Source organism: Pan paniscus, chromosome 4 (assembly GCF_029289425.2).
Source record: "Pan paniscus chromosome 4, NHGRI_mPanPan1-v2.0_pri, whole genome shotgun sequence".
NCBI lineage: Eukaryota > Metazoa > Chordata > Mammalia > Primates > Hominidae > Pan > Pan paniscus.
In genome coordinates, this window is record NC_073253.2 from 7,987,120 (window position 1) to 8,014,895 (window position 27,776).

General features: G+C 39.7%; 1 protein-coding gene and 1 long non-coding RNA gene across 5 annotated transcripts in view; one reads left to right on the plus strand and one right to left on the minus strand.

Moving 5' to 3' along the window:
• Positions 1–20,384, minus strand: part of LOC117980208 (uncharacterized) — an 81,097-nt gene extending 60,713 nt beyond the window's left edge. The window contains exons 1-2 of one of the 2 annotated variants that reach the window (XR_004671403.3): positions 17,619–20,384; positions 14,077–14,212 (exon numbers count right to left, since the gene is read on the minus strand). This is a non-coding gene — a long non-coding RNA (uncharacterized LOC117980208). The remainder of the gene's footprint in view (positions 1–14,076; positions 14,213–17,618) is intronic. The other variant, XR_004671402.3, reaches the window with a different exon arrangement.
• Positions 1–27,776, plus strand: part of ADCY2 (adenylate cyclase 2) — a 435,519-nt gene that overhangs the window by 339,848 nt on the left and 67,895 nt on the right. For 2 of the 3 annotated variants that reach the window (XM_034959722.3, XM_034959724.3), the window contains 2 exons: positions 11,541–11,625; positions 25,313–25,450. In XM_034959722.3, the coding sequence (XP_034815613.1) occupies positions 11,541–11,625; positions 25,313–25,450 (223 nt within the window). The remainder of the gene's footprint in view (positions 1–11,540; positions 11,626–25,312; positions 25,451–27,776) is intronic. The other variant, XM_034959723.3, reaches the window with a different exon arrangement.

Here is a 27,776-nt window from a genome sequence, read left to right on the forward strand (position 1 = left end):
CCCTTCAGGGCCCCTGCCTTTATTCAAGAGTTCAGTTCTAATTTCGTGTTAGTCAGATGCCTGGGAGCATCACCTTCCTTGGGTAGACATCAATCCTACACCAAGAGGTATTAGTCCCTGGTTTCTCCTGGGCCGTTTAGCATCAGCACCTCTCAGCAGTCTGATTTGAATACCTTCTATGTACCAGGAATCTCTCTTTCTTGCCTATTATCTCATCTCTTTAAAGAAACCATTTTGCCGTATTTTATGAGGCATTTTTGTTAGAATAATGGTGCCTCTCACTTCTGTTGACTTTGTTTTCTTAACTCATTAATTATACTTTTGCTTTGTTTCATTTGTTTAGCTTTTTTTGTGGTAAATTGCCTCATGTGTTTTTGAAAAAGGGAAAGAATTAAATGAGTGAGTGAGTAAATGAATGAATGAAAAACTAATAATGGAGAAATTTGTTACCTGGAAAGGACCACTAAAGGGAGGTGTTTTCCTGAAAGGGAGCCCAACATGATCCTTATTCAGCCTATAATCATTGAATCTGGCTCTAGTCTCAGAATTTGAATAGATAGAATTAAATTATTGGTTGACTCCTCTTTTTGGAGCTGCTCTCTCACTCTGTCTGCCCTGTAGTATAACTTTATTAGAAACATGAGCTACCTTCAAAGACCAAAAATGATCAAGCATGAATTGCTTTTTTTGCTTTTAAGTAGTTTCATTCATATTATCTGCCAAACTAAATGGATTATGTTTAACCAGTCATGAGGGCAATTGTTAAAACAAGGATGGATTTTTTTCTAGCACAATTTAGGTAAATAACATGTGTTTCATTAGCCCAAGAAAAACTAAGAATAATGATGTTTTACTTAAGAAAAATTAATAAACCAAATTATAATGTTAAATGTCTTAGAATTATTATTTCTACTCAGATCTCTAATATCAGTTTCATTACTTATTTCAACACTCAATACTAGAGGTGGTAAAACGTGTTCAAATCCTGGGATAGGTTGTACAGAGTGATGTAGACAAGTCTTGCTGCTGGATTAGATATAAGGAGTTGAGAAAGTAAGTTTTGCAGGGTTTTTAATTTTGTTTTATTTTGTCCTGAACAACTGGAAAAAATGCTGCCATTTACACAGAGAGAATCCTGGGGCAGGCACAGGTTGGGGAGGGACAGCAAACTCAAGGGCTCAGTTCTGGACATTAGATACATGTGCGTGTTACACATCAGGTGCTGAAGTTTCACACAAAAGGGAGTTTGTGACCTGTAGAATTTATAGAACTTCTGTTGAACCCCCTAGAGCTCCTATGGATTCTACAGAGCTGGGTGGAGATACAGTCTGAAAAACCCACACCTATGTAGTATTTAAATCCAAGAGATGGGATAAGCTCCCCCGAGTAGAGGGTATAGGAAGAGAAGACTCTGTACTTTCTGGGGAATACAGTGTGTCTGAAAATTCAGATCTTCAGCCCTTATCATTGCTGTAAAGGTAGAACTCTTCTTACTTGGCCAAAGATCATCTCTTTTTTCTTTCCCACATCTCAGAACCTTCAAGTGTCCAGAACATCTCAAAGCTAAGTCCTCTCATCAGAGAAAGGCTACTGTAATGGTGATGAATATTTAAATTCCATTTCCTCCTTTCAACTTTTGATTCTTTCTTTCTTCTTTTCTTTTTCACTGAATTCCCTTTCATTTTGAAGTTCTATCATTTAAAAAAGAGGAATTTTTATTTCATGCTAACTTATAATTGAAAGAAAAGTTTGCTTTCTTTGCTTCTTATCATTCTGACTGAATCCCACGCAACAGATGTGAGTGGAGAGCTGATGAGAGGCTTGCTTTAGGGAGGAAGTAAGGGAAATGAAGTCAACCAGGAAAGAGTCCATGAAAGTCATGACATTCAATAGAATGCCAAAGACATCATTATTTACCCAGAGAGATGGCTTGTAATTAATACATTTGGTAGGCTTTTTGAGGGGAATGTGTGTCTCCACTGGACTTATCTCATCAATAAATGTGTTTCTCACCCCTGTCAGGGCCACCTTTAAGCAATTCATTGACTGGGAAAAAAAGCAGAAAGGAAGGAGGACCTTGTCCAGAATCATCCTCTTCCATATTCCATAACAATGCACTTGAATAAAGCACCAAAGTCAAAAATGAACACTAAAAGTAATTTTTCTTGCCTCATGACAGGGAAGACTCGAGGTTGTTTTTCAATAAGTACATAATAAGTTATGCTTCAGGGTTAAAAAGAAGCAGTTTTGCAACTGGGCTGTTAATTAAAATTGATTAAGTTATACCAACATCTTGGTATACTTAATGGACCTGAACATGCTTTTGACAGAACAGGCAGGATAAATTGTTAAAATTAAGAGCGTTTGACCAACCATTACTTTGTCTCACAGTATTTGTTGTTCCCTGGTGTCTTAGTCCATTTGGACTTCTCTAACAAAGGACCATAGACTGTGTAGCTTAGGAGCAATAGAAATTTAGAAGCCATGGTTCCAGAAGCCAAAGTCTGACATCAGGGTGCCAGCATGGGTGGGATCGGGTGAGGGCTCCCTTTCAGGTTGCAGACTACTGTCTTCTCCTTGTATCCTCACATGGCAGAAAGAAATAGTTCTGCAGCCAATTCTCATAAGGGCACTAATGCCATTCATGAGGTCTCCACCTTCATGACCCAATCACCTCCCAAAGGCCCCATTTCCCTAATACCATCACACCGGGGGTTAGGAATTCAACAGATGGATTTTGGGAGACAGAAGCATTAAGCCCATAAGAACTCAGATGGAAGAGAGGTCCATCTGAACATAAATGCCAGTATGCCACAGACTAGAATACTGAAGAGCCTGAAGTTGAGCATATTGGTGAGAGTTTGAGCCACCCCAAGTCTGAATCTCAGGTTGTCACATACTTTTCTATATGCAAGACCATATCACCTACAAATTAAGATAGTTTTACTTCTTCTTTTACAATCTGATGCCTTTCATATTATTTTCCTGCCCAATTTCCCTGGTTAAAGCCTCCAGTACAAAGTTAAATAGAAGTAGCCACAGCACACATCCTTTCTTATTCAATCTGAAGAGAAAAGCATTCAGCCTTTCACCATTAAGTATGATGTTAGCTGTGAGTTTCTCATGGTGACCTTTTATCAAGATAAGGAAATTCCATTTTATTAATAGTTTGTTGAGTGTTTTCATTGTGAAATAGTTTGGATTTTCTCAAATCCATTTTCTGCAGCTATTGAGATGATAATGTGTTTTTTCTTCTATTCTATTAATGTGATCTATTAATAGGTTGACTGATATTCAGATATTAAAGCAACCTTACATTTCTTGGGTAAACCCCACTTGGTATTGATATACAAACCTTTTTACTTGTGGCTGGATTCAATTGACTAATATTTTGTTAAGGATTTTTGTATCCACATTCATAAGAGATACTGATTTCTACTTTTTTTTGTGATGTCTTTGGTATTGGTGTCAGGGTGATACTGGCTTCAGAAGGAGTTAAGAACTGTTCCCTTCCCTTCCATTTTATGGAATAGTTTGTAAAAAATGGATATGAATTCTTCTTTCAAAGTTTTGGGCCAGGCATGCTAGCTCACACCTGTAATCCCAGCACTTTGAGAGGCAGAGGCAGGTGGATTGCTTGAGCTCAGGAGTTTGAGATCAGCCTGGACAACATGGCAAAGCCCCTGGGCAAAGGGGCAAAACCCCCTCTCTACCAAAAATACAAAAATTGGCCAGACATGGCAGCACAGGCCTATTGGTCCCAGCTACTTGGTAGGCTGAGGCAGGAGGATGGCTGTAGCCCGGGAAGTAGAGGCTGCAGTGAGCTGTGATTGCACCACTGCACTCTTGCTTGGGTGACAGAGCAAGACTCTGTCTCAAAAAAAAATTAAAAATGAAATGAAAGTTTGGGAAAATTTATCAGTGAAGCCATCTGCACATGAATTTTTCTTTGTAAGTAGATTTTTTAAATTACTAAGTTAATCTCTTTACTTTTTATAGGTAAGCCTATTTATATTTTTCATTTCTTCTTTAGTCAGTTTTGTGTGTCACAACATACTCTTAAGAATGATCATCCCTGCTTAAATGGGCATGTCATATGTTACAGCAAATCACAAACAGATAGTCAGCTCTATTAGTAACACTCTATTCCTTTATCAGCTCTTAATAGATTTTGACATTTGAGGAAGGAGTAAGCAGTGGTCATCAGATACATTCACAAAAAAATGTTAACAACTCTTCTGGGATGCTCTTCACTGTGTCCAGCATATTATTATAAAATAGGAAGAGTCACATTTTAATACCCTTATTGTTTTTTAGGTCTATTTGACCTGACTTCAGAATGTCTCTGTCAACTCTCTTCATGGTGGAATAATTATTCAAAAAAAAAGAAACATTGAAATGCATCTTAGGAAACAAAGGCCTATATAATTCATTGTAGTACAAGAATCCATTATTTAAACTCTGATTCACAAAATAAACCTTATGATTTGTTAGTAGATTAACACATAATTGTCTCTAAATCAGTTGATATGTGTTTAATTGAAGGCCAATATAATTCCATAATCCCTTGTTCCATTTATAAAAAAATTAGAGTATGGCATAACCCAAGGAATATATACATATTTGCTCAATACTTCTAATGATAAATACTTCAAGTAAAAACCTTTTTTTGCTATTTTCAAAAGAAAAAGGAAGGAATTTGGGGAAGTCACTGTTACAGTTCTTCCCTAGGTTTCTACCTAACTATTAATGATATTATAGTGCCCAGAGAAAGCTTTATCTAGTTAATGGATTAGGCTCCAATAAAGAAAACAAATTGTCTTAGGTATTTCCGAAAGGGAATTTAATAAAAAGAAGTATTTACAGAATGAGAGAAAAGCTGATAAACCAAATAGGGGATAGTATACTAGCCATGATATTAGCAACAAAAGAAACCTCCTACCACCTCTAGACTTGTAAGGAAACAGGATAGAGGTGTTGTTAGCAGAAACCCAGGCTCCTGGGCTTTCTTGCAGATGCTAGAACCATGCAAAGCTAGAGCTAGAAGAACGTAAGGTGTTGTCTGACAAGGATCTGGAATTTTAGAAAAGGCAGGAGTTGCAGGCCATTCAGAAAATGGCTGCTAAGTAGAGAGTAAAAGAAATACCCAATCTCTTTCTTTCCATTGCCTTCCAGTCTCCCACCAGTTCTCATCGGCCAAACTAGCTAGAGACATTTGACAAAGAGTCTGTGAAATGAAGTCTCTAAGAGATGGATAGAAATATACTTGAAAGCAAACAAGAAATTACCAACACACTTAGTGACAAATTTTCCTAAATTTGTTAAAATCCATCACTCTCCAAAGGCAAGAATCTCTATGAACATCAAGCAGGATAAATATGAAGGAAACCACATGTGGCATATTATAGTCACACTTCTGGAAACCAGAAAAAAGAAAAACATTAAATGCACCCACAAAAAAAGACATTACATACAAGGGATCAATGACAGAATAAATGGCTGCCTTCTTATCAGAAATGATGGAAAGCAAAAGACACTTGAACATCTTTAAACCACTGATAGGAACATGATGAACCCTGAATTAAACATTCAACTCAAATATTCCTTTTCAAAGTCGAGATGAAATACATTCTGCAAGTAAAAAAAGAGGGAATTCATCACCAGCAAACCTACAAGATATGCTAATGGAAGTTCCTCAAGCTAAAGTGAAATTATGTCAGAAGGAAACAGGAATCTAAGGAAGGAATGGAAAGTATTGGACATGCTTACTTTATGAGAGAGTATAAAAGACAATGTATTTATTTTTCACGTCTCTAAAAGACAACAGGTGATCTGATGCAAAAACAATGACATGTGACATATACTGAGAATTCTTATGAGAATGGGATTAAATTGTTGTGTCATGTATTTTTGAAGTGGCACAATATTAATGCCAAATAACTAATGATAAGTTAGGACAGCGTGTATTAAGCCTTGAGCAATCACTAAAAATAAAAGAAGGATAGCTAAAAAGCCAAGAGGAAATGAAAAATACTTTTAAATATTTAATTAATAAAATAATAATGGAAGAACAGAAAAACAAAAATAAATGAGACAAATATAAAACAGATAGTAAAATGGTATGTTTGAAATAGTAGCAACAAATGTGACAGACCACACTATACAAATAAAAGCAATGGGGCAAATAAACAATAGATAGCCAGAGGGTAAGATTAAATTCAAACATTATAAATGGGAAAGGACTAAATACTCCAAAGGAAAGTATGACCAAGCCATATACTCTCTACAAGAGATGCACTTTAAATACAAGTTAGGTAGCTTGAAAGTGAAAGGATGGAAAACGTATCTGATGTAAACAATAAGCACAAGGAGGCTACTATACATATATTAATATCAGACAAAGTAGTTATGAAGGCAAGAAATATTAACAGAGATAAATATAGATAGTGAGTAATGATAAAAAGGTCATTTCACCAGGAGGCATAAAATCATAAAATGTGCTTATACCTAATAACAGATCTATAAAAGACAGATATGAAAGCACTTAACCTACAGTAGACCATAAAAGCATCTTATGCATATCTGACAAAATCAAAGAAAAAAAGAGACAAATCTACGTCACAATTAGATATTTAGTATCTCTTTTCTAGTTATTATTATTATACCAATAGGAATATATAGGAGGTCTGAGCAACATTATCAACTTCCTAAAACTAATTAATGTTTCATAAAACACTAAACTGAATTGAAAAATACTTGTTTACTTAAAGTGCACATGGAACATTAACCTACAAAGATGTTACTTATACTAGGCCATAAAAGCATCTCCATAAATTTGAAAATACAGAAACAAATATGAGGACAAAAAAATCATATAGTCTGACATCTAACCACACTAAAATGAAATTAGAAATCATTAACAATAGAATATTTTAAAATATCCCCAAATATTTTAGTGTTAAACTATATGCTTCTAACCCAGGAGTCAAATATGAAATACAAGCGAAATGTAAAAATGTTTAAATATCAAAACGTAATGTATCAAAATGTGTGGGATTGCAATTAAAGCAGCAATTTAGGGGGGAGTTTGTAGCTTTAAAATGCTTTAAAATTAGAAAAGAGGAAAGAGTTAAAAATCAGTTGTCCAAATTTCGATCTTAGGAAGCAGAAAAAGATGAGCAATTTAGAATCAAGCAATTAGAAAGGCATAAATACTAAAAAGAATAAATCAATAAAATAGAAAACCATCAGTAGTGAAAATTAATAAAGCCAAAATATGGCTCTTTGAAAAAGACTTTGAAAATTCCTAAACCACTAGCAAGACTGATGAAGAAAGAAAAACAGGGAGAAAATCACAAAGCACCCAAACTAACAATTTAAGGGAAAAAAGAGGACTCACTACAGACTCTATAGATATTAACAGGATATATATGAAATGCCATAAATTACTTGAGGCCAAACAGATTTACAATTTAGATAAAATGAGTTTCTTGAAAAGACTATTTACCAAAAGCTGAAACAAATAGAAAATTTAACTGTGCATGTATCTATTTATTGAATTTGTTTTAAAAATTTTTCCCACAAAGGAAACTTCACACCCAGATTATTTGTGTGTGAATTCTACCCAACATTTTAAGAAAATAAGATAGAAAGATTGATCAAATATTAACAAATTTTATATTTGTGAATGGATAAAAATGTCTTATTCATGGAAAGAGGCTAAAAGATTGGGGCTACAAACCAAAGGCCAAATCTACACCACGTGTAGGAGATCTAGCCGAAATAAAATGAGAAAGGTTGGAAATAAAGGATATAGAACAGCTATTCCAGGAAACAGCTTATAGAATAAAGGAAATATCAATAATATAAATTCCTGACAATAAAGAATTCAAATGAAAAGTATTCAGCATTAAAAAAAAAGATTTTTATTATGATTCAGGCAACAAAATTTTAAGTCATAAATATTTATGCACTTCAGAGTCTCTTTGAAATAAATAAAGCAGAAAGTGTTAAAATGTTCAAATACATGGACAAACCTACACTCCTAGTTGGAAATGTTAATATATTCTAACATTGACAGATCAAGCAAGCCAGCCCATTAGGGATTTGACTAACTCATAAGGTTCCTTCAATAGTTATATTTAGAGAAACACTTTGTTACCAGCATAAAAAACACATAGAATTTTCAAAAACTCATAAAACATAGAAGTTGAGCATATTTATCACATCCCAGAAGAAAAATAAATTGTCAAAGTGAAATAATAGAGGCCACAATCTCTGATAAAATCAAATGAAATTAGAAATAACAAGAACCAACCAAAAATAATATTCTTGTGGAATTTAAAATTCAGACTTCTGAGTTACTTTTAGTATTAAAAGAAAATGGAAATTGAAAGTATAGGCTTTTTAGAAAAGAGTTATAATGAGTAGCTATGAATTAAAGGCTGTGGGATTTGGCAAAAGCAGTAACTAGTAGAATATTTATGTCCTTAAATGCACTTATTAGAAAATACAAAATATTTTCTAACAAATGACAATCCAAGATAAAGTATATAAGTTTAATTAAGGAAGAAGAAATAAATTTTTTAAAGTTGAATCGGAAACTAATTAATATAGAAAGAAAGAACAGACCTTAATAATAAACCAAACACTTATTCCTTGAGAAGGTCAACAAAACATGCAAAACCTCACAAATCTGATCTAAAGAAAATAGCATTAAGCATAAGAAATTACAAATATGGAGAGTTTTTAAATTATAAGAAAATATTATATAGAATATTTTACATTTGAAAATCTAAATGAAATATATAATTTTCTAGGAAAATCATCAAAATTGACTCAAGAAACAGAACCAATAAACATGGCAGAAATGTGACATGTCTATTTCTAAAACAGAACCTGGATCAGGAATACAACTGGGTAGACATAAATCCAGACAACATCACTTAATAGAGGTATAACTTTAGGGAAGTTATAGAGGTATAACTTAGGCAAGTTCCTCAACTTCCCTGTGTATCAGTTTCTCTGGAAAAATGAGGTAATAATACTAACTACTATATAGGATTATTGTGAGGATAAAGTGAACTATATATGTACATATATACATAGCACTTGACACATAGTGAATACTCTATAGATTTTAGGATGTAGCATCACCACCACCACCATCACCACACCACTACCATCACCACCACCATTATCCCCATCACCATCCCTATCACCATCACCATCACCATCACCATCCCTATCACCATCACCATCATCACCATCACCATCATTATCACCATCATCATCACCATCACCATCCTCATTATCATCATCATCATCACCATCACCGTCACCATCATCACCATAACCATCTCTATCACCATCACTATCATCATCACCATCACAATCTCAATCAGCATCACCATCATCATCACCATCATCACCATCACCATCCTCATTATCATCATCATCACCATCATCATCACCATCACCATAACCATCCCTATCACCATCACCATCATCACCAACACCATCACCTATCATCACCTTCATCACCATCACCATCCTCATCCTCATCATCACCATCACCATCATCATCCCCATAACCATCCCTATCACCATCACCATCACCATCCCTATCACTGTCATCATACCATCATCATCCCTATCACCATCACCCATAATCATCATTACCATCACCATCATCACCATCCTCATCATCGTCATCACCATCACCATCCCTATCAATATCACCATCACTATCCCTGTCACCATCACTGTATCACCTGTTATCATCATCACCATCATTACCATCACCGTCATTATTATCATCATCATCATCAGATAATTTTATACTTGAGTTTTATCAAACCTCCAAGAAGATATCGTTCATTCAGTATTTAAACAGTTTGGGGCCTAAAAAAAAAAAGACGAAATGTTGTTTCTAAACTCAGCCTTATGAATCCGGCATTACCTTGACACCGAGAAAAAGCTAGGAGAGCATAGTGCCCAAAAAAAAAAAAAAAAAAAACCTGTCAGAGCTCCTTCGTAAAACAGAAGAGAAGATAGCAAATCAAAGCTCAGCAGATGAATCACTGTGGTCCCCTTTAGTCATGAGGATAATGGCAAGCACCTCCATAGCTCTGAGATGTGGGCTGGCACTCCTCCTGCTGCTGCAGGATCACATCTTACTCATCTTTGTGTCAGAACAGCCTAGCATGAGCCCGGCCCATGAGACTAGTCAACAATCTAGGTGTACTTGGTATATACACACCCTCCCGCAGAGTCTTATCATCACTTGTAAAATCTGAACAAGTATTATTATCAGGCCAGGTGTTTGAAAGCATTGTGAGTCATGTCTAGGACATGACTCAGTGCCCGAAAGTCATTGATTGGGTCAGGTCCAATTGTTGGTTTGAACTCAAGTTTTTGTAGATGTTGTTTGATGTGTGTCCCTGTAGTCATCCCTCTTAATGGAGTAGGTATCTGAGATAAAGAGTTGAGGGTGGCTTCTCATCATGACAGCATCAGGAGCTTTACTCAGGGCACTAACTGCTCAATTTGTTTCTCTTTCTGTGGGACTCACAGGAGTGCACCTGCAGGAGGATGTCAGCTTGTGGCTGGCTTATATCTGGTTCTTCCATCCCATACGTTGTTTCTGGATGTTACTCCTCTTCTTAGCCAAATCCTCTGTTTCTTCTCTGTCTCTAGCCAACCTCATTGGCATGAGGTTCCATTTTGGTCTCAGACACCATCCAGCCTCTCCTTGGATGTTCCATTTGCATTTCATCTTTGATGATTCACTGTGCTTCAGTCCTTTTTATACCTCTGAAACTTCTATCCTTGGATTAAACTAAGTTTTAAAAGGCTTTGAATTATTTAATTATTTAAGGGACCTTTCGGATATGTATACAATTCTTATAAGTAAGCCTGTAATCTGTCAGTAGCAGGATTTGCAACTCGGTAGGCATGTTTTTCACATGATCATGGGATGCTTTTGAGTTCATTGGCTCACTCAAGCATGTAAAAAGCCTCGCTACACATTTTGCTGCATCTATGTTGAACAAAATAGGTTGAATCCGGTTTCATGAGATTAGGGAGGGTGAGGACTCAATGTCTCCTGGGTCAACAGGAACAAGGGTGGAACTTGAGGACTTCCAGGCTATCAAGGTGAGGCTGTCCTTAAGGCGGCAGCTGCCAGGATCTCACTGGCAGTGAACAGGCCACCGAGATGGGGGATGTGGCCAAGTGCCACATGAAACTGCCAGGAACATGTGCGAGTCATTTAAAAAGATTCTTTATCCTTCATAAAGAACTGATGCTTCTGAGGCAGTTTTATTGAGTCAGAATAAGTTAATTGGCCATCGCTGTGTGGACCCTTTTCTATGGACATGTATGTGGCATTTTAGCTCCATTTTTATTTCTCAAAAATTTAGTGAGGATTGCAGTCTGCATTTAATAAAGTCCTCGTTAACCCAAAAGTATTACTGGTAGCTTTCCAGAATGAGAGAAACGATCTCCACCCTGACTTGCTGCTTTTTGTTTCCCGGTAGAACGTCCGTCCTGGGCATCTCCTTTGGGGCTGCGTTTCTCTTGCTGGCCTTCATCCTCTTCGTCTGCTTTGCTGGACAGCTTCTGGTAGGTATTCAAATGTGGCGCTTCTTTGAAAAGTATGCTCATTTCATGAAAGCTGATTTCTTGCCTAAAACTTTCCAAAACAAGGAGCTTATTGCTTTACCACTTCAAGAACTCCAGATCCCAGTTAAGGAAACACACACCCTTCAGGTCTATAACCAAGAATATAGACTGGGACCCCTCATGCACAACCAAGACACGAATACGAAGATGATTCAAAACGTTCGATGTCACATCAGAAGTTGCATTCTTGCTTATTTGGTGTCAATATATTTTTATCATTTCCTTTAAGTTTTCAGAGTATTTATAGCAGCAAATGCAAGTATAATATGAGGCTTTCAGTGTACAGGAGGATTAAAACTAACACAGGAGCAGAAAACCAAACACTGCCTGTCCTCACTCATAAGTCGGAGTTGAACAATGAGGACACATGGACACAGGGAGGGGAACATCACACACTGGGGCCTGTTGGAGGGTGGGGGAAAAGGGGAGGGATAGCATTAGGACAAATACCTAATGCATGCGGGGCATAAAACCTAGATGATGGGTTCATAGGTGCAGCAAACCACCATGACACATGTATGCCTATGTAACAAACCTGCACATTCAGCACCTGTATCCCAGAACTTAAAGTAAAATTAAAAAAAAAAAGTAAACCTAATACATTGCTACATCCACTTTCAAGCTATAAAATGTTGGAGTAGTTGAAGAAAGCATATGTTAAAATATCTTTTATTAGTGTTTAATTTAAGCCAATCAGGTTTAAATGCTAGTTCTGGATATACAGATTAAATCTAAAATTGAAAGTCTAAAGCAAGTGTTGCTAGCTGGCCATGAGTCTATGAGAGCATCGTAAGGATGCAAACAATGGGATAGAAGGCCCTGAAGATAAGCCACTGTTTCGTTTTGTTCAATGGAGATGAGCTGGGACAGAGAGGCCACTCTGAGCTTCTCAGCAGCTCTCTTCCTTGCCCCCATGGGCATTCTCAAGAGAAGCTTCAGAGATTTTTTTAATAAAAATTTTTACATGATAATTAATAACCTATTATAAAAAATAAATAGAAATGTTCTTTAAAATATTTTTCAATGGATGCATTTTATATGAGTTCTGCAGTTACAGACTACAGTCTAGATATTTTCACATTGTCAAAATTATGATTTCTTCTGCTGGTTAGACTGTAACAACGCATTTAGATGACACCGCCAAGGAAGCCTCCTGAGGTTTGTGGCCTGTCTGTTACCTCTCAGGAGTATTGTGGCTTCTATGAAAGATTTTTTCTCATTCTGCATGCGTTTATAGTTTGCATCTGTGGCTTTATTGCAATGTTGTTTTGCTTTTCATAAAACACACTACTACTGCTAGCAACAACATCAGGACAGCGCGATAGTGGCCTCTTAGAACCCTCGTCCTCCCTTCAAAAGCTCTGAAAAGCGGCAGTCCTGACCCCCACGCTGTCCGTTGCATTCCAGTCTGATGTGCTGAAAGGCTTTGGCCAAGGGTGGTTAAGATTCCAAAGCTTGTCTCTGCCTTTCCGCAGTCGACTGTAAGCACTTTGTCCTCTGTGCCTTATACCTTTGCAAACTTGTGTGGATTTTGTTTACTGTTTGATAGTTTAGATGTTTCAAATTGTATTGAAAGCTCTTCCAAAAATGGGACTGTGGCTTCTGCTTTACCCAAATGCACACATAGCATCTCGATTCTCTGAAACCCCCTGAAGACATTGTGGGTTGTATAGAGGAGGGAAGACCCTTGGTTAATATGAATCCACTCCGAAAGGCCCTGATGGAACTCTTTGGCAAAGTTTGAAAACGCTTATTGTAGAAAGAAGCCTGGTTTTCTGTGTTGCCGGAATCATCCCTCAGGTGGAAAGGCACACAGGCTCCCCTGCTCTCTTCCTTGCCCCCACAAATCTCCTGAAGCCCATTTCTCAGGTTTCCAAAACAGGAACCATCATTGGTGGTTCCATTGGAAATCCCAACCTAGTTCTAATTAAGTCAGTTCAGATCATTGTGACTAACTAGCCATATTTATCATTTTCTATCCCAGGGAATCTGGTCTTGGATATGGGGGCATATGGTATATTTAGGGTATCAAGCTGACTTTTTTTCATTCTACTGTCTAAGTTGTTATATTAAAGAAACATAGAGCTGGGGGCAGAAAAAAATATCTCAGCAACAACTGTGCTGCGTCTGTGGGAAAGCATTGCTCCTCTCTGGTGCCTCCCTTTCAGCCTCGCTGGAATCCCACCCTCTGCTGCCCCTCTCATAGCTCCTCCTGTGGCCAGCCTGAGGCCCCGGTAAGCTGTCAAGGTGACACCCACAGCTCCTCCTGCCCTCCCATCCCTGGAGCTTCCCAGGACCCTGGCCTCCACAGGCCACATGCTAGGAAGTTCTTTTTGACTCCGTGGTATCACAAAGGGAAGATTTCAATGCTACAAATGCATTGGTGCTTACCTCCTCCTCACAAGAAGCCTGGATGGTGTCAAAGTGCCCAGGAAGCCTAGACGTGGCGACACTTGGTCCTCCTAAACTTGATTCCATAAGATCCGTGAATGAGGCTCCCCCTAGTGGCCAGCTGCAATTCCTCCTCCTTGGATGTAATCCATGAAAAAAATCAAGAAGGAATTCTTTTCACTTTAATAATAGGTCCTTTTTTACTGTTTAAACCATTCTTTAAGGATTTTTTTAATTTGCAACATCAAATATATTGGTGTACAGCCAATTTAAGAAGGCTTAAGTGTACTCTGCACTCTGCCATCCAAATTCAGTCAAAAACTGCTCATCACAAATATTCCGCAGTGGTCATGGAGAAACATTGTCGCTTCCTAAGTGCTCATTCCCTGGCTTCTTAATAGCTTCCCATTTGTGTAAGGTTTTATAATGATTTGCATTTATTATGAATTAAATACTGAGTTTATTAAAGAGTACTTAATACCCGAAACTTACCTTCTATTAACATATGGTAACTTTCTGAAAACTTCGATGCCAAAGGCAGTATTTGTGCTCTAATACCAGCTTTCAGTTCTCCGTATGAAGAACTAACATAAAATGTAATACTTCATAAAGGAAGCTGAAGAGAGGTCAGCCTGGCTAATGTTTCCTTCCAAGAGCTTTGCCTCTGTCATTCTCTGTTGCACAAAAAGCGTAATGCCAATAAATCAAATTGATTGCTTGTTTTACAACTGGCCTTGATAAAAAGGTAGAAAAATATCGAAATAGGCAAAAAAAAAAAAAAGGGTGATAATGATGAATTGCAGATTTTTTCCTGTTGATAGAAAAATCGTACAGGTATTTGTTCAGTGACATGTTCTCAAACACATGGCAGGCATATCTTTTCTGTGATCATTATTTCTGTGAGAAGCCCAGCCCTCGCCTCCATCGGCCCCTTCACTCCCACCCGAGGCACGCCCCATGCTGGCTCCCTGCTACCCCCACATTGCCCAGGTCTCAGTTCTTGTGCACGTGGGTGGGCCCAGCCACCGGGCACCTTCTAAGAAACCTTGAAACTGCACCAACTCCTGCACCAAGCCCTTCTTTTTACACCGTGGGACTGACAATCTGTGTCACGTAGCTTAACCTCCATCATATAAGATCTCACTGAGACCTCTAAATTGTTTGTTTCCCCTTGAATATATAGAGTTCCTTGTACTGTAGCGTTTTTATGGGGTCCTTTCTTACTTTCTCCTCTCATCCGGCTCTGGTTAGCACTCCCTCATCTCATGGAGGCCAACCTTTCTCAAGCCGAGTTAGGTGTCCCCTGCAGAACCTTCTCCAGATGTCCCAGCATGGGGACAGGCTCTATGTGTCAATGATCACGTGGATGAGAGAAGGAATGTGAGTCAGTGGCCTTCATCACGCTGCGTCAAAATGCCTTGTTCACATATGCCGTGATTCCTTGACTCTGACATGCCTCCAGCTGTCTCCTCGGTTGGAAATTATCGTCTAACTTTCATAATCCAACTCTGAAGAGCCCGCCTTTGCACCACCAACTCCTCTCCTGCTGACTGGCCGGGATTCCCATTTTGCGTTATTACTTTTATTCTTGTGGATGGAAAGATCTTCAGCGAGTTCACTGCAGCCCTGTTTTGTTCATTGTACTACTTCGGGCACTTGAAAATCACAAGATAAATATTTAATATCAATCTGCTTGAAGGAATGTTGGGTTGCACCCAAGTGCAGTTTCCTGGTACCACTGCTCAGAAAACGTTCCACCCCCATTCTCACCCCAACTGGACTCCTTCCGAACTCGAAGCTCTGAATCCAGCTCACAGTCATGGCATCCTGCTCCGCATTCTGGCGGGTTCCCAGCCTCTGCATCTGGGCCTGGCATCCTGATGTTCTCACTTGTTGGATCTCCTTAGACACCTCTGCCTCAGGTGCCTTCCTAGGCCCATATAGCAGCCCCTTCATCTCACCATTGCCAGCTATTCTCAGGCAGAGAAATATGTGCCCTAGCGGACCTTCTCCAGATGCCTTAGCAGGAGGGTGGGTTCTATGTGTAAAGGAATGTGTGGGTGAGAGAAGGGATGGTGAGTCGGTGGCCTTCGTCACACTGCATTGAAATTTCTTGCTCACATTCACCATGATTCCTTGACTCTGAAATGCTTTCTACATCGGATGCTATTTAGCATTTCAGAATTTAAAACTCAAGAGGTGAGAGGGAACCTAGAGATAACCTCATCCAGCCTCTAATTCTGTGGATGGGGGACCAAGGACTCCAAAGGTGCCATCCACTTAAGTGAGTTTTAATTTCCAATTATTTAAAATAAACATTTCCCCCCACCCTCCAACACACACACACGCACACACACACACACACACAATGCTGAAGAAGCTGTAATCAGGCTTCTTGAGGATGCAAATGGAGGCTTTGGAGTAGAATCAGGAATGCAATGACTATGAGGTCTGCAAAGGCTTCCTATCCTTGGGTAAGAACCTTTGGAATAAATCCAAACTATTTATGATGGGCAAGATCCCAATGAGTGGTTCTGATTCCAGCCTCATCATAGTTTATAAGTAGTAAATGTTATATTAAAAATACCTACTTACTCTGCTAGGCACTTAGCTTCTACTGGCTCATTTATGGTCACAAGGGCCCTTGGAGGTAATATCCATTTGACAGTTTAATAGAATGGGGGCTCACAGATGCTACATAACTTGCCTTCCCAGTGGTATATAGCAAGTAGGTGTTGGAACCAGAATTGGAATCAAGCCTTGGAACCTTATAGTAGAAGCAGGTTGCAGAGGGTGCCAGGCTGTGTGTGGGGTGAGTCACAGGCAGACGGTGCCCAGCACTAGGCAGGGATGCCCATGTTCATGGACATGGACCAGCATGGCACCAAAGTTGCCTTGTGACTACTCAGCACCCATTGATCAAAATCACATTGGTAAGTCATGGTAACCTCACATAGTATCTATTCCTATTCTTCTCTACTCTAGTTTCCTAAAGTATGTTTTTCAGCTGTTGGTCCCATTTATTTAAAACTAGGTTCTGGGCAAAGTGTAAATTCATCTTAAAAGACATTTGATAATTTTTTTAAGTTAATTTATAATTGTATTTAGATTAAAGTAATCTAGTAAGAAAGTACTCAGTATTATAATAATACTTTACAAAATGTTTTATACATATAATAGTCCTTCAAAGTATTTTCAGACATTATTTTATTTGATAATGAAAATAATCCATTTTATCTAGGCAGAAACTAAGACTAGAATAAGAGATTCAAGTTCACATTTTCATTACAATTAGCAATTAAAAATAGTACTAGTTGTCATTGTAGCAGTAATAGTAATAAGTGCACATTCACAGTCAGATTTAACTTTCTAAACTACCTGAGGCAGACTTACCTTTCTATGATAAATACAAGAGAGTGACTCTAACCGAAAATTCCACCAAACAAACCAACCCCCAAAACACCTTTAGAACGCGTATGCTGGATACGGCAAATGAAAATGCCAGAAAATATCAGAAGAAATTTTTCTCTCAGTGTTGTTACCTTGTGCTTTCGATAGCAGAGATAATACGATGCCAGCCCACCAACGTTCTTCCAGGCAGAGATAAAAGCGCAAATAGAGAGGTCGCCTCGGGAAAGGGAAAGTAGGTCACACAGCTAATAGAAAAGCTTTCTACCCCACAGCAGTGTTTTTCCCTTGAAGTCTGTTTTCTTTCCTGTCAATATCCCTCCACCATATTTTATTTTTGGTTAGTATTTGCCTGGTGTTCCTTGTTCCATCTTTCTACTTTCAGCTTTTCCTTGTCAATGAAAAGGATATAGGTTTTAGGTGTGTCTCTGGTGAACAGCATGTAGCTCTATGTCCTTTTCTCTGATCTAAACATCTCTCTCTCTTATTTGACAAGTGTGATCCATTTACCTGTATTATAATTATTACTAAAATCTTTTAAAACCCAATTTGTATCTTTTTTGCTTCTACTTGTTTTTCCTTCTTTTCTGCCTTCTTTTGGACTCCTGGAGTTTATTCTCTTTTATTCTCTCTAGTGACTTGGAACTTATATACTCTAGTTTGTTTTTTCAGTTATTACCTTAAAACCCGTAACATGTACACATGATTAACAAAGTATATTATTAATAGTATCTCCACTTTCTTGTTGAACAATACAGGGACCATGCTCTGAGTCTGGTAATTTTTCTCATCTTCCATACTAGCATGGTTTAAATTTTTCTAAACTTAAACTGCTCAAATTATTCAATGTTTATTCCTGTTTTTGTTAAACAATGTATTTGTTTACTATTTTTTCCAAATACCATTCCACCTTTCTGGACTCAGTTTCCATATTACTAAAATGCTTCCTTTTATAATCCTTCCCATGAGGGTTTGTATATAATATACCCACTCAGATTTTGTATTTTAAAAAGTCTTTATCTTTTCCCCATTGTGATTATTTATAATTTTTTCTAACATTCTAAAAACAGGATTCCATAATTTCCTGGCCTCTGTGGGAATGAGATTAACTCTCCTGTCCATCTAACTGTTGTAGACACTTGGTCCCTTGTCTCAGTGGGAGTTTTTGTAGGATTTGCTCTTTGTATCATGGGCAGTAGATTCCATGTGTCAAAATGCAGCCTGACTTTTATTTTTGAGACTCAGCTGTGTATTCTCAACCACAGACCTCATAATCCGCTCTAGGTCTGCAACGTCATTGTCCAGTATCTCCTTGTGTTTTGTCTCTTCCCTGGTCTTTCTGTTCTGCTTTTTTCAAACTTTTATCAGATGTATGTTGAATCTCTTCATCATATCCTCTGTGTCTCAGTCTCTTTTTCCTATTTTCCACTTCTTTATCTTTCTATGCTATTTTGTGGTTTATTTCCTGAGATGTTTCATAGCCTCTCCCATTCACGGGCAGTTCATCCAGTTCCTCAATAACCATTTAGTTTTTAATTTCAATATCTACATTTTCATCTCTAGAAAGTTTATGTGGCTCATTTAAAAAAATACTTGTTATTTTTCCTTAACAACTCACTCATTCATATGGATTATAATCCCTCTTTTGTTACTTTAATCTTAATTTAGAAGCTATTTCAGGTTGTTGTCATATCTGCAGATCTCGTGGTGCTAATTTGACTACCTCTAATGTCTTTTGATTCTTCCTCATACGGTCCATTGCCTTAGGTACTTTATAATTTGGTTTTTATTGTGAGGTTATGTTCAGGAGGAACTGCCCCGGCCCCCAGATGGGACATCCCTGCACACTGTAGTCTAAAGTATCATTTACCAGCAGTGTCATTCTTGCTTCTGCCATAGCCCCAAGGATTTTCTCTGGTTTTGACCTAATTAACAACCCTTCAATTTGGAATTCTTGTTATGAATCAGGTAATGTAATTTCAAACCCAACACTTTAGGGTTTGGATTGATCCTTGGAAGCTTATTGATACTTCCCTGAGCTAGTGAATGGGGCTCTTCTAGACTTCTTTGTACAGAAGGAATAGCAGTTTGAGGCTCTGGATTTTATTCAAGAGTCTTAGTTGCAGCTGCCCACGTTTGGCTGGCCCAAGGAAATATCTTCTTTTCCCTATGGGTGTTAAAAGCTCACCCCCTCAGTGCCATAGCCTGAGTCCTGATCCAGGACACCCCTGGACCCACCCCACAGCCTCAGTTCCTTTATCCCTGAGCTCTCTCTTTGTTTCTGTGCCCTGGTAATTTCCCTTTGAGTCCATCATTAAAAATAGTAAACAGAATCAGCACGTATTTGATGAGTTCCTACCATTTAACAAACACTATACTGGCCTCTGGGAAAACAGAGACAAGTGCAATATGGTCACTGTCCTCAACCACCTCTGCATTTGGCCAGAGACAAGCATGTCAGCAAAAATGATGCAATGTGGTACCCAGTGGAGCAACAGTGCAGGGATGTGGCTCACCCAGGGCGAAAAGAAGAAACAGGTTGATTTTGTAAAATATGATTGATTGGCATAAAGAAGTCTTCCTATGGGAAATTAAAGGACAATTAAATAATCAAAGTACACATCACAGTCTTTGTGACATTAAATGTTACAAGTAATTATTGCTTCGGCTTATTCCTGCCATTCAGAATGACGGTCCTCAGCTAATTAAAATGCCAAAGTAGATGTTCCTTTAGGCAAATACACAAAAGTACATGTTTATATGAAACATGAAACCACTGTATTTTCCAAGCAAGATTTTAAAGATGGATTTCGTTTTTCTAATAATAAAAGTTTGCTTCTCAGCCACTCCGATATCTTTATAACTTTTCTGGATTTTTTTTTTCATTTTGTTAAGTTCACTTAATATGAGCTTCTACTTCTCTTCAAGTGTCTCATCTTATTGTTAAAATGGAAACTAATGAAACTGTAAATGAAGTCTACTTTTATAATGATTAAGTTAAATTATGAAGAATTAATTTTAGAGTGAAAAATTTAGATTTAACTTAATTTGAGAGACTACCAGTTGTTTCCATTGCAAGTGGATCAAAACAAGGGAAGAAAAAAAAAGGAAAGAGAGAGGGAAGGAAGAGAAGCTGGCTGATATTTTTGGTGGAGCATGTATGAACATTTTGTTTTTCTGAGGAAGATCTGCATGTACTGGATTAAGAACATTGGGATTCATCCCACGTTTTTCCTACCACACCCCACTGCTCGTTGTCCCCATCATCAATTCTATGATAGGATTTTCCTTTTTTTTTTTTTTTTTTTTTTCTGAGACACAGTCTTGCTCTGTCACTCAGGCTGGAGTACAGTAGTGCAATCTTAGCTCACTGCAACCTCTGCCTCCCGGGTTCAAGCAGTTTTCCTGCTTCAGCCTCCTTAGTAGCTGGGATTACAGGCACCCGCCACCACACCCAGCTAATTTTTGTCTTTTTAGTAGAGACAGGGTTTCACCATGTTGGCCAGGATAGTCTCAAATTCCTGACCTCATGATCTGCCCATCTCAGCCTCCCAAAGTGCTGGGATTACAGGCGTGAGCCACCGTGCCTGGCTAGGATTTTCCTCTATATTTCTTCTTTTATTACATCTCCCACTGCATTTAGTACCAATCCCTTGTTTGTTAATGGATGAATGTGATATTCACATCCAAGTGCATTTCTAGAAGGTACATGGTGAGCTCACTGTAAGGAAGAGCCGATCATGGGGTTCAGTGAGATGATCAAGTAAGGGAGGAAACAGATGTGGCTGAAATTATGCCAGGAGTTAAACCAAAGATCAAAGCAAATGACTCCACTGACTGGGCTCACAGCAGGCATTTTCTCATTTTCAGTTGAATAGTATCTTCCAAATAAAGGCCAAAATATTTTTTGAGATGTTGTCATTTATAACATTTAATTAGGATGGTCGGAATTTTGATAAACATTTTTCCACCAGGGCCTTTAATACTTAATCAAAAACAGGATAAACTGAAGCCAATGATCATATCAAGAGCCAAGTTGTAATTTTTCTACAGAGCTACACACTGAATCAAGGGTCTCCATTTTTCTTAATCAGGTTCCTTCCATTTTAGGATCTTAGTCTTGTTTCTCTTCTTATCCCCATGATTGGTTTCTTCTGCTCCCCCCACCAGCTTGATCCTCCACTTCCTCTTTCGTCCCTGTCATTGCAACTGTCACCTCTCTGTTCTCTTCTACTTTCTTGTCCTTGCCAGCAGCAATGCCTACCAATTTTTACACTTCAGAACAGGTTTACTTACCTTGTCACTGCTTGGTGACAAGGAAAGATACCGCCTGTCTCCCTGACCTCTGGAACAACACATTTGGCATAAGTTTTAAAACAATTGTGAGGGAGAACTTTGAGGTATGCATGGAAAATGCATGGGTGAATAATTGAACCAAGCGCATCCTGAACCTGTTGTGCCAAACCCATGTCTGCCAAACCCCCATGCGTCTAGTAAGTAGCTGCAAGTGCTGCCGATTCGTCATTTTGCCTGGCATGTCACACGAACAGAAAAAAATTCCTGCATATCTGCCCGGGTCTGTTTTAGTAAGTTACTAGCCTATGAGCAGAATATAACATATTCCTATTAGATAGCATATTTGACAAGATTATCACCACGTATTTTTCTAAATCTTCAAACACAGTAACTTGTTTTAATTTTGTAATTTCAAAAATTTGTCTGTGTAATAACTAGCTAATATTTTACCTAATTGACAGTGATATGCAATCTTAGCTAGATGTACATTTTCCCCTGAAGTAATAAACTTTTTAAATGTTCTACTGTTAATATTTTCATTATCATATCTATTGATAATTTCTGTGTACAGAAATTATCATAATTTCACAAATATAAGAACATTGATTTTAATAATTTTCTCTTAAAGGTACTAATTGTAGTCAATCTGGATGTGAATATATAAATACTGTCTTAATTTGTGAGAATCAAACCAAATGCCATTATCTAATGGAATCTGAGCTAGATGAGCATAATATTTCATTTGAAGCTCCTCTCTTCATATTGTATTATAGGTTGGTGCAAAAGTAGTTGCGGTTTAAAGATAATGGCCAAAAAAAAAAAAAAAAAAAAAAAACTCAGCTACTCAGGAGGCTGAGACAGGAGAATCGCTTGAACCCAGGAGGCGGAGGTTGCATTGAACTCCAGCCTGAGTGGTGACAGAGCAAGACTCCGTCTCAGGAAAAAAAAGAAAAGACAAAACAAAACAAAAAAAAACCTTCTTCTACGGAACACAGATTTGACTGTGTTTTGTGATATTAGTATTATTAGAAGTAGCATGCATTAAACAATAATGATAGCCATTCGTGGGTGGATGTTCTCTGGCTACCTGACCCTCTAAGATGCTGCATGTTCAGAGCATTAAGGGACATCTTGCTGCATGACAGATTTCCTGCCATCACCAACCCCTATCCAAACCTGCTCTTCAGTGGAAGCGTCAAGTACAGATCTGGTTCTTCTGTTGCCGGTGATCAGACGCCCTGCAGAGCTGGGCCGAGGGCGCCCCCTGCCGCCAGCCAGCAGTCCAGCTCTGGGCAGCCTGTGCGGCTGAGGGCAGCAGTGGCTCAAGCTCCCTGGTAGGTACTCAGAGAAATGAGACGAGGGCGCAGGAAAATCAGCCCAAGAAGTGAACCCGGAACCTGGTCCTGTGTCTCCCTCAGGGGGGCATGTGCGCTGTACACAAACATTGTTCATCTTTTCCTATCAGGAGCTGGAAGGAAGGAAAAAAAAAAAAAAACATGGTGGAAAGGAGTAGAGAGGAGGAGATTTTGTTGTTGTTGTTTACATAGATATAAAGGAAATAGGATTTTGGTCACTAAAATGTTTCTAAGAAATATTGTGTTTTCTTCATTGAAATAACAGGAAGAGCTAACACTTGTAAGTCCTGTTGCACGCACCTTCTCTAACTCGTTTAAACCTCTGCAAAGACAGAGGAGGCAGGTACTGTTATTATCCCCGTTTCAGAGAGGAAGAAACTGGGACCCCATTTCAGAGAGGATCATTAATTTGCAGCAAGTTTCCCAGCAGTAGAGGTTTGAAGCTAGGCCATGGTTAATTCTTTACCCTTCTCAACTCCTCTCTCCTGTGTTTAGACGATCATTCAACCGTTGTATCAACATTGAACATACAGCAATGCTTAGGGCAACAATAATTTTAGGAACAATACAAAAATAAGATGTGAAAGAAGTAGAGAACTGAAAGCGCAGCCTGTTTGTGCTGTTCAGGAATATTCTTTATTTGAATTTGAATTTCACTGATGTCACACCGGCTTTGTTTGCCAATAGGTTAACTTGTTAGTATCGATCAAAGGGCATAATTTATGTTATTCCTTCTTCTGAATTTCTTGAAATCATCACCTTTTTTTGTTTCCAAGACATATAGCCTTGGGACCACAGGCCCCTTAGCGTGAAGATAACAATGTCAATCCCTGGAGGACTTTTACTTCCTGCTTGTCATATCAGATAACGTATGCAAATTATGCCCACGCAGCATCTGCATAGGCAGAGTTGATGTCACCCACAGTTCGGTGGAACTCTGTGTACTGCTCCACACTCATACCTGGGAGAATATGGTGAGAATCCTTGGAAAGGTGGCCCTCAAGATGGGTGAGCTTATGCACTGAGACCCCGTGGTGAATGGGGAGCAAATGCTGGCTGTTGTTCCCCAAAGATCTCAATTCCTTCTTGTATCAAAAAAGCTTCCCCAACCCCCATATGTATAGCAGCATATTCACAACAGCCAAGAGGTGAAGCAACTCAGTGTCCATTTTATGAATGGATAAAAAAAAAGTATAGATCCATACAATGGAGTTTTATTCAGGCTTTAAAAAAGAAGGAAATCTTGGCATAATGCTACAACGTCATGATCTCTGGTGACATTATGCTGAGAGAAATAAGCCAGTCACAAAAGGAGAACTACTAGATGGTTCCACTTATAGGAGGTCTTAGAATAGTCACAGTCATGGAAACAGGAAGGGGAATGGTGGTTGCCGGGGGCTGGGAGGAGGGAGGAACGGGGAGTTGTTTTTCCATGGGTATAGGGTTTCAATTTGGTAAGACTGAAAATCCTAGAGATGTTACACAACAATGTGAATGTGGTTGTCACTACTGAACTGTACACTTGAAAATGGTTTAAAGGGTACATTTTATATTATGTGTTTCTCAACACCGTTAAACATTGTTTGGAGGGAAAAAAGGAGCTTCTCCGTGTGGGAGAAAACCCCCACAAGACCAGACGAGACCACACAAAGCCATCATGCCTCGTGCCTGAGATTTTCAGACACCGTATTTGTAAGTTCAGATGCCAAACTAAGTCTGTGGCCTGGGCTGTATTCTTGTAATCTGCTAATGCAGCATTAAAAGGGTTAGGAGATGTGTTGATCGCTTTCCACATAAATCAGCTGAATAAATGATAACTTTCATCATAGCTGTGATCAGAGACCCAAGACATCCCCCAGGGTGATTTAATTAACTGACATTTTTCCTTTGAGAAAGGAATCACTTAAAAACATAATTTCAGGTCTGTTTTAAAAGACATACAAGCACATTGTACCTTTGTCATAGGCATTTAATTTGTTCTCAATTGGTAGCAATGATGCCAACATAATTTTAATAAGGTTTGTGACTTCGTATGGGTCCCCAGGGGAGGATAGAATCTACATGTTTAGTCTATGAACAATGTTGGTGCTTCTTGTGGTTGTAAACATTGTCATCAAGAAACTGGAGAGAAGTCATCAGCTAGCAATGCTTCTCTTTTTCTTTCTCTCTTCTCCTAGCAATGCAGCAAAAAAGCCTCTCCCCTGCTCATGTGGCTTTTGAAGTCCTCGGGCATCATTGCCAACCGCCCCTGGCCACGGATCTCTCTCACGATCATCACCACAGCCATCATATTAATGATGGCTGTGTTCAACATGGTAAGCCCCGGACCACAGCCGTGTTCAACATGGTAAGCCCCACACCATGGCTGTGTTCAACATGCTCAGCCCCGGGGTGAGTCAGGGCTCACAGCAGTCAGGGCGTTCTTCCCTTCTGGGACCTGTTCTGTGGAATTTTGGAAACTTGCGTTTGGCTCCTTTGCAACACCAGTTGCTGCCTATTAAATTTAGCATCTCTTGGCTACAGCAGTCATTTCTCTAAGGAAAGGGGTGCTTTCACAGAGCCACCTTGAGAGACTGGGTGACTCCTTGGAGCAGTTCCCCACTTCCTTGCTCATGGTGGCCCCTCAACAGGCTACAGAAATAACTGCAATGTCTTAAAGATAGTCATGAGGGACAAAGGAACCCTCAAACTAAGGAGAGTGCGGTGTCCTGCCCTGGAGTTTAAATGATGCGACTTCAACCCCTTGCTCCCTGTCTCACCAGCTGCACGACTAGAAAGACGTTTTCATTGAACTCCACAGGCTCCATTTTCACTTCTTTGAAAGTGGGAACCAAGACTTCTCTACCAAGGTGGTTCTAAGGATTCAATGAGCCAATGTTCCCACCACACTTAGGACAGTCCTGGCCATTTTGTAACTATTGAACCAATGGCCACTCTGACTATATCAGTCTCATCAGTGCTGGTTATCTCCCCCACAATAGACACTTGGCTCATCAGGGTGCTTTGAGACACGTCCTTATTGTTCTCACATCAGCAGCAGCAGCTGTAGGAGATCTGATGCTTCCTGTAGTGGAGGCTTCACTCACTGTGGGAAATGCAGAGTGTTAGGAAATGCAGTCCTTGCCTTCCAGGGACCCAAAGCCAGGTTGTGGTGACAGACCATATATTATTTCATAATAATAACATCGTTTTTATAAAGTAGAAAGCATTCATGCAGCAAAATGTAATGTTTATTGTATATAAAGATGTGTCTGGTACGTGCTGCGTGCTCAGACCCCAAAGACAGTTCTCTGCCTTCCAGGAGTAGGAGTAGGAGACAGACAGCTGGGTAACCTCATCAACAAGTCATTCTGAAACGAGGAGGTGAAGGCAGCAACAGAGGCATGAGGGGAAGGGAGAGCAGGGCCTGCTAGATGGAATCCTGGAGGGTGGAAAGGAGTCTGCCACATGGACCTGGAGGAAGTGAGGGGCAAGGGCAGGTGGGTGGAAGGGGAGAAGGAGGGATGTTTGCATCTGGGACAAGAGCAGAAATTCATATTAAGAAGTAGAGAAAAACAAGGCTGAAGAAGTGGATTAGGACCTTGAATGTTTACATGGGGTCAGTCCTCCAGGTCACGCTAGAGATCGTAAATTCCTCTCAAACGCCTGCAGATTCAGGTGAGGGTGATGCCACCTGGACCCCAGATGGGCCAAGCACTAGCAGCGGGGGTGGGATGGCCTCTCCATCGCTTTGTGTAGCCTAGAAATTGATCGTAGTGACACCTGCAAAGGGGCCTTCAGAGAGAAGCTGTAGCTTGTCCTCCCTGCTGTCTAGAGGTGAATGTGTGCGATTCCCGTAGGTTTTCCTGTGTCATGAGTTTGGGGACAAGTATGCTGGCAGCCCTACCTCACCTGCCTGTGTGTCCCAGCTCCCTCTCAGGAGCTCCCCAAGAAAGAACATGAGGCCAGCCCTGATGTGGGGCTCCCCAGGCATGCGGGCCACTGAAAGGTGCCACCACAGCTACCTCCTCCAGCCACCTGCTCAGCCTCCAGAGCAGCTAGTTCAAAGGCTCGTCTGTTGCTGGGGAAGGAGGGGCTCAGCAGGCAAGTCCATGCAGGCCACAGCCTCCCAGGGCTAAGGCAGGCCCTTGGCTGGCAGTCCCCTGTGGAGAGGTCCTGACAGGCCAGGTCCACCGCTGGAAGCCCTCCTCCTACCCTTCTGTAAGATGAGCGAGTGGCAAAAGTGGGTCTCCCCTTCTTCCTAGGTGTTTGCATCACCCGAGGCTCATTTTCTGCTGCAGGGATCATAAGGCCTCCCTCTCGGGGAGGAGCCTCCTCTTCTAGGTCTCAGGCGTGCCTGGATGGTGACGTCATTTATTTCCAATTAGGGCTTAATCCAGAGTGAATGGGAAACAGCTGAAGAGGGAAAATGTGCCGTGTCTAGACAACAAGCAATTCCCTGGGGTACCACTGGGCTCCAGAAAGATAGAAACGCCAGGGCTCAGGTGGAGACCTGCTCCATTCATCCACCTGAGGCACCTGCTCATAGGAGCCAGACTGGCCAGCCGGGGTATTCTGCCTGAAGAATAGGGTTGGGGGTTGGGGGCGGTGGGGAGTGGTTCTTGCTGTGGTCTCAGAGCTTTCTTCAGGGGGACAGCCTCA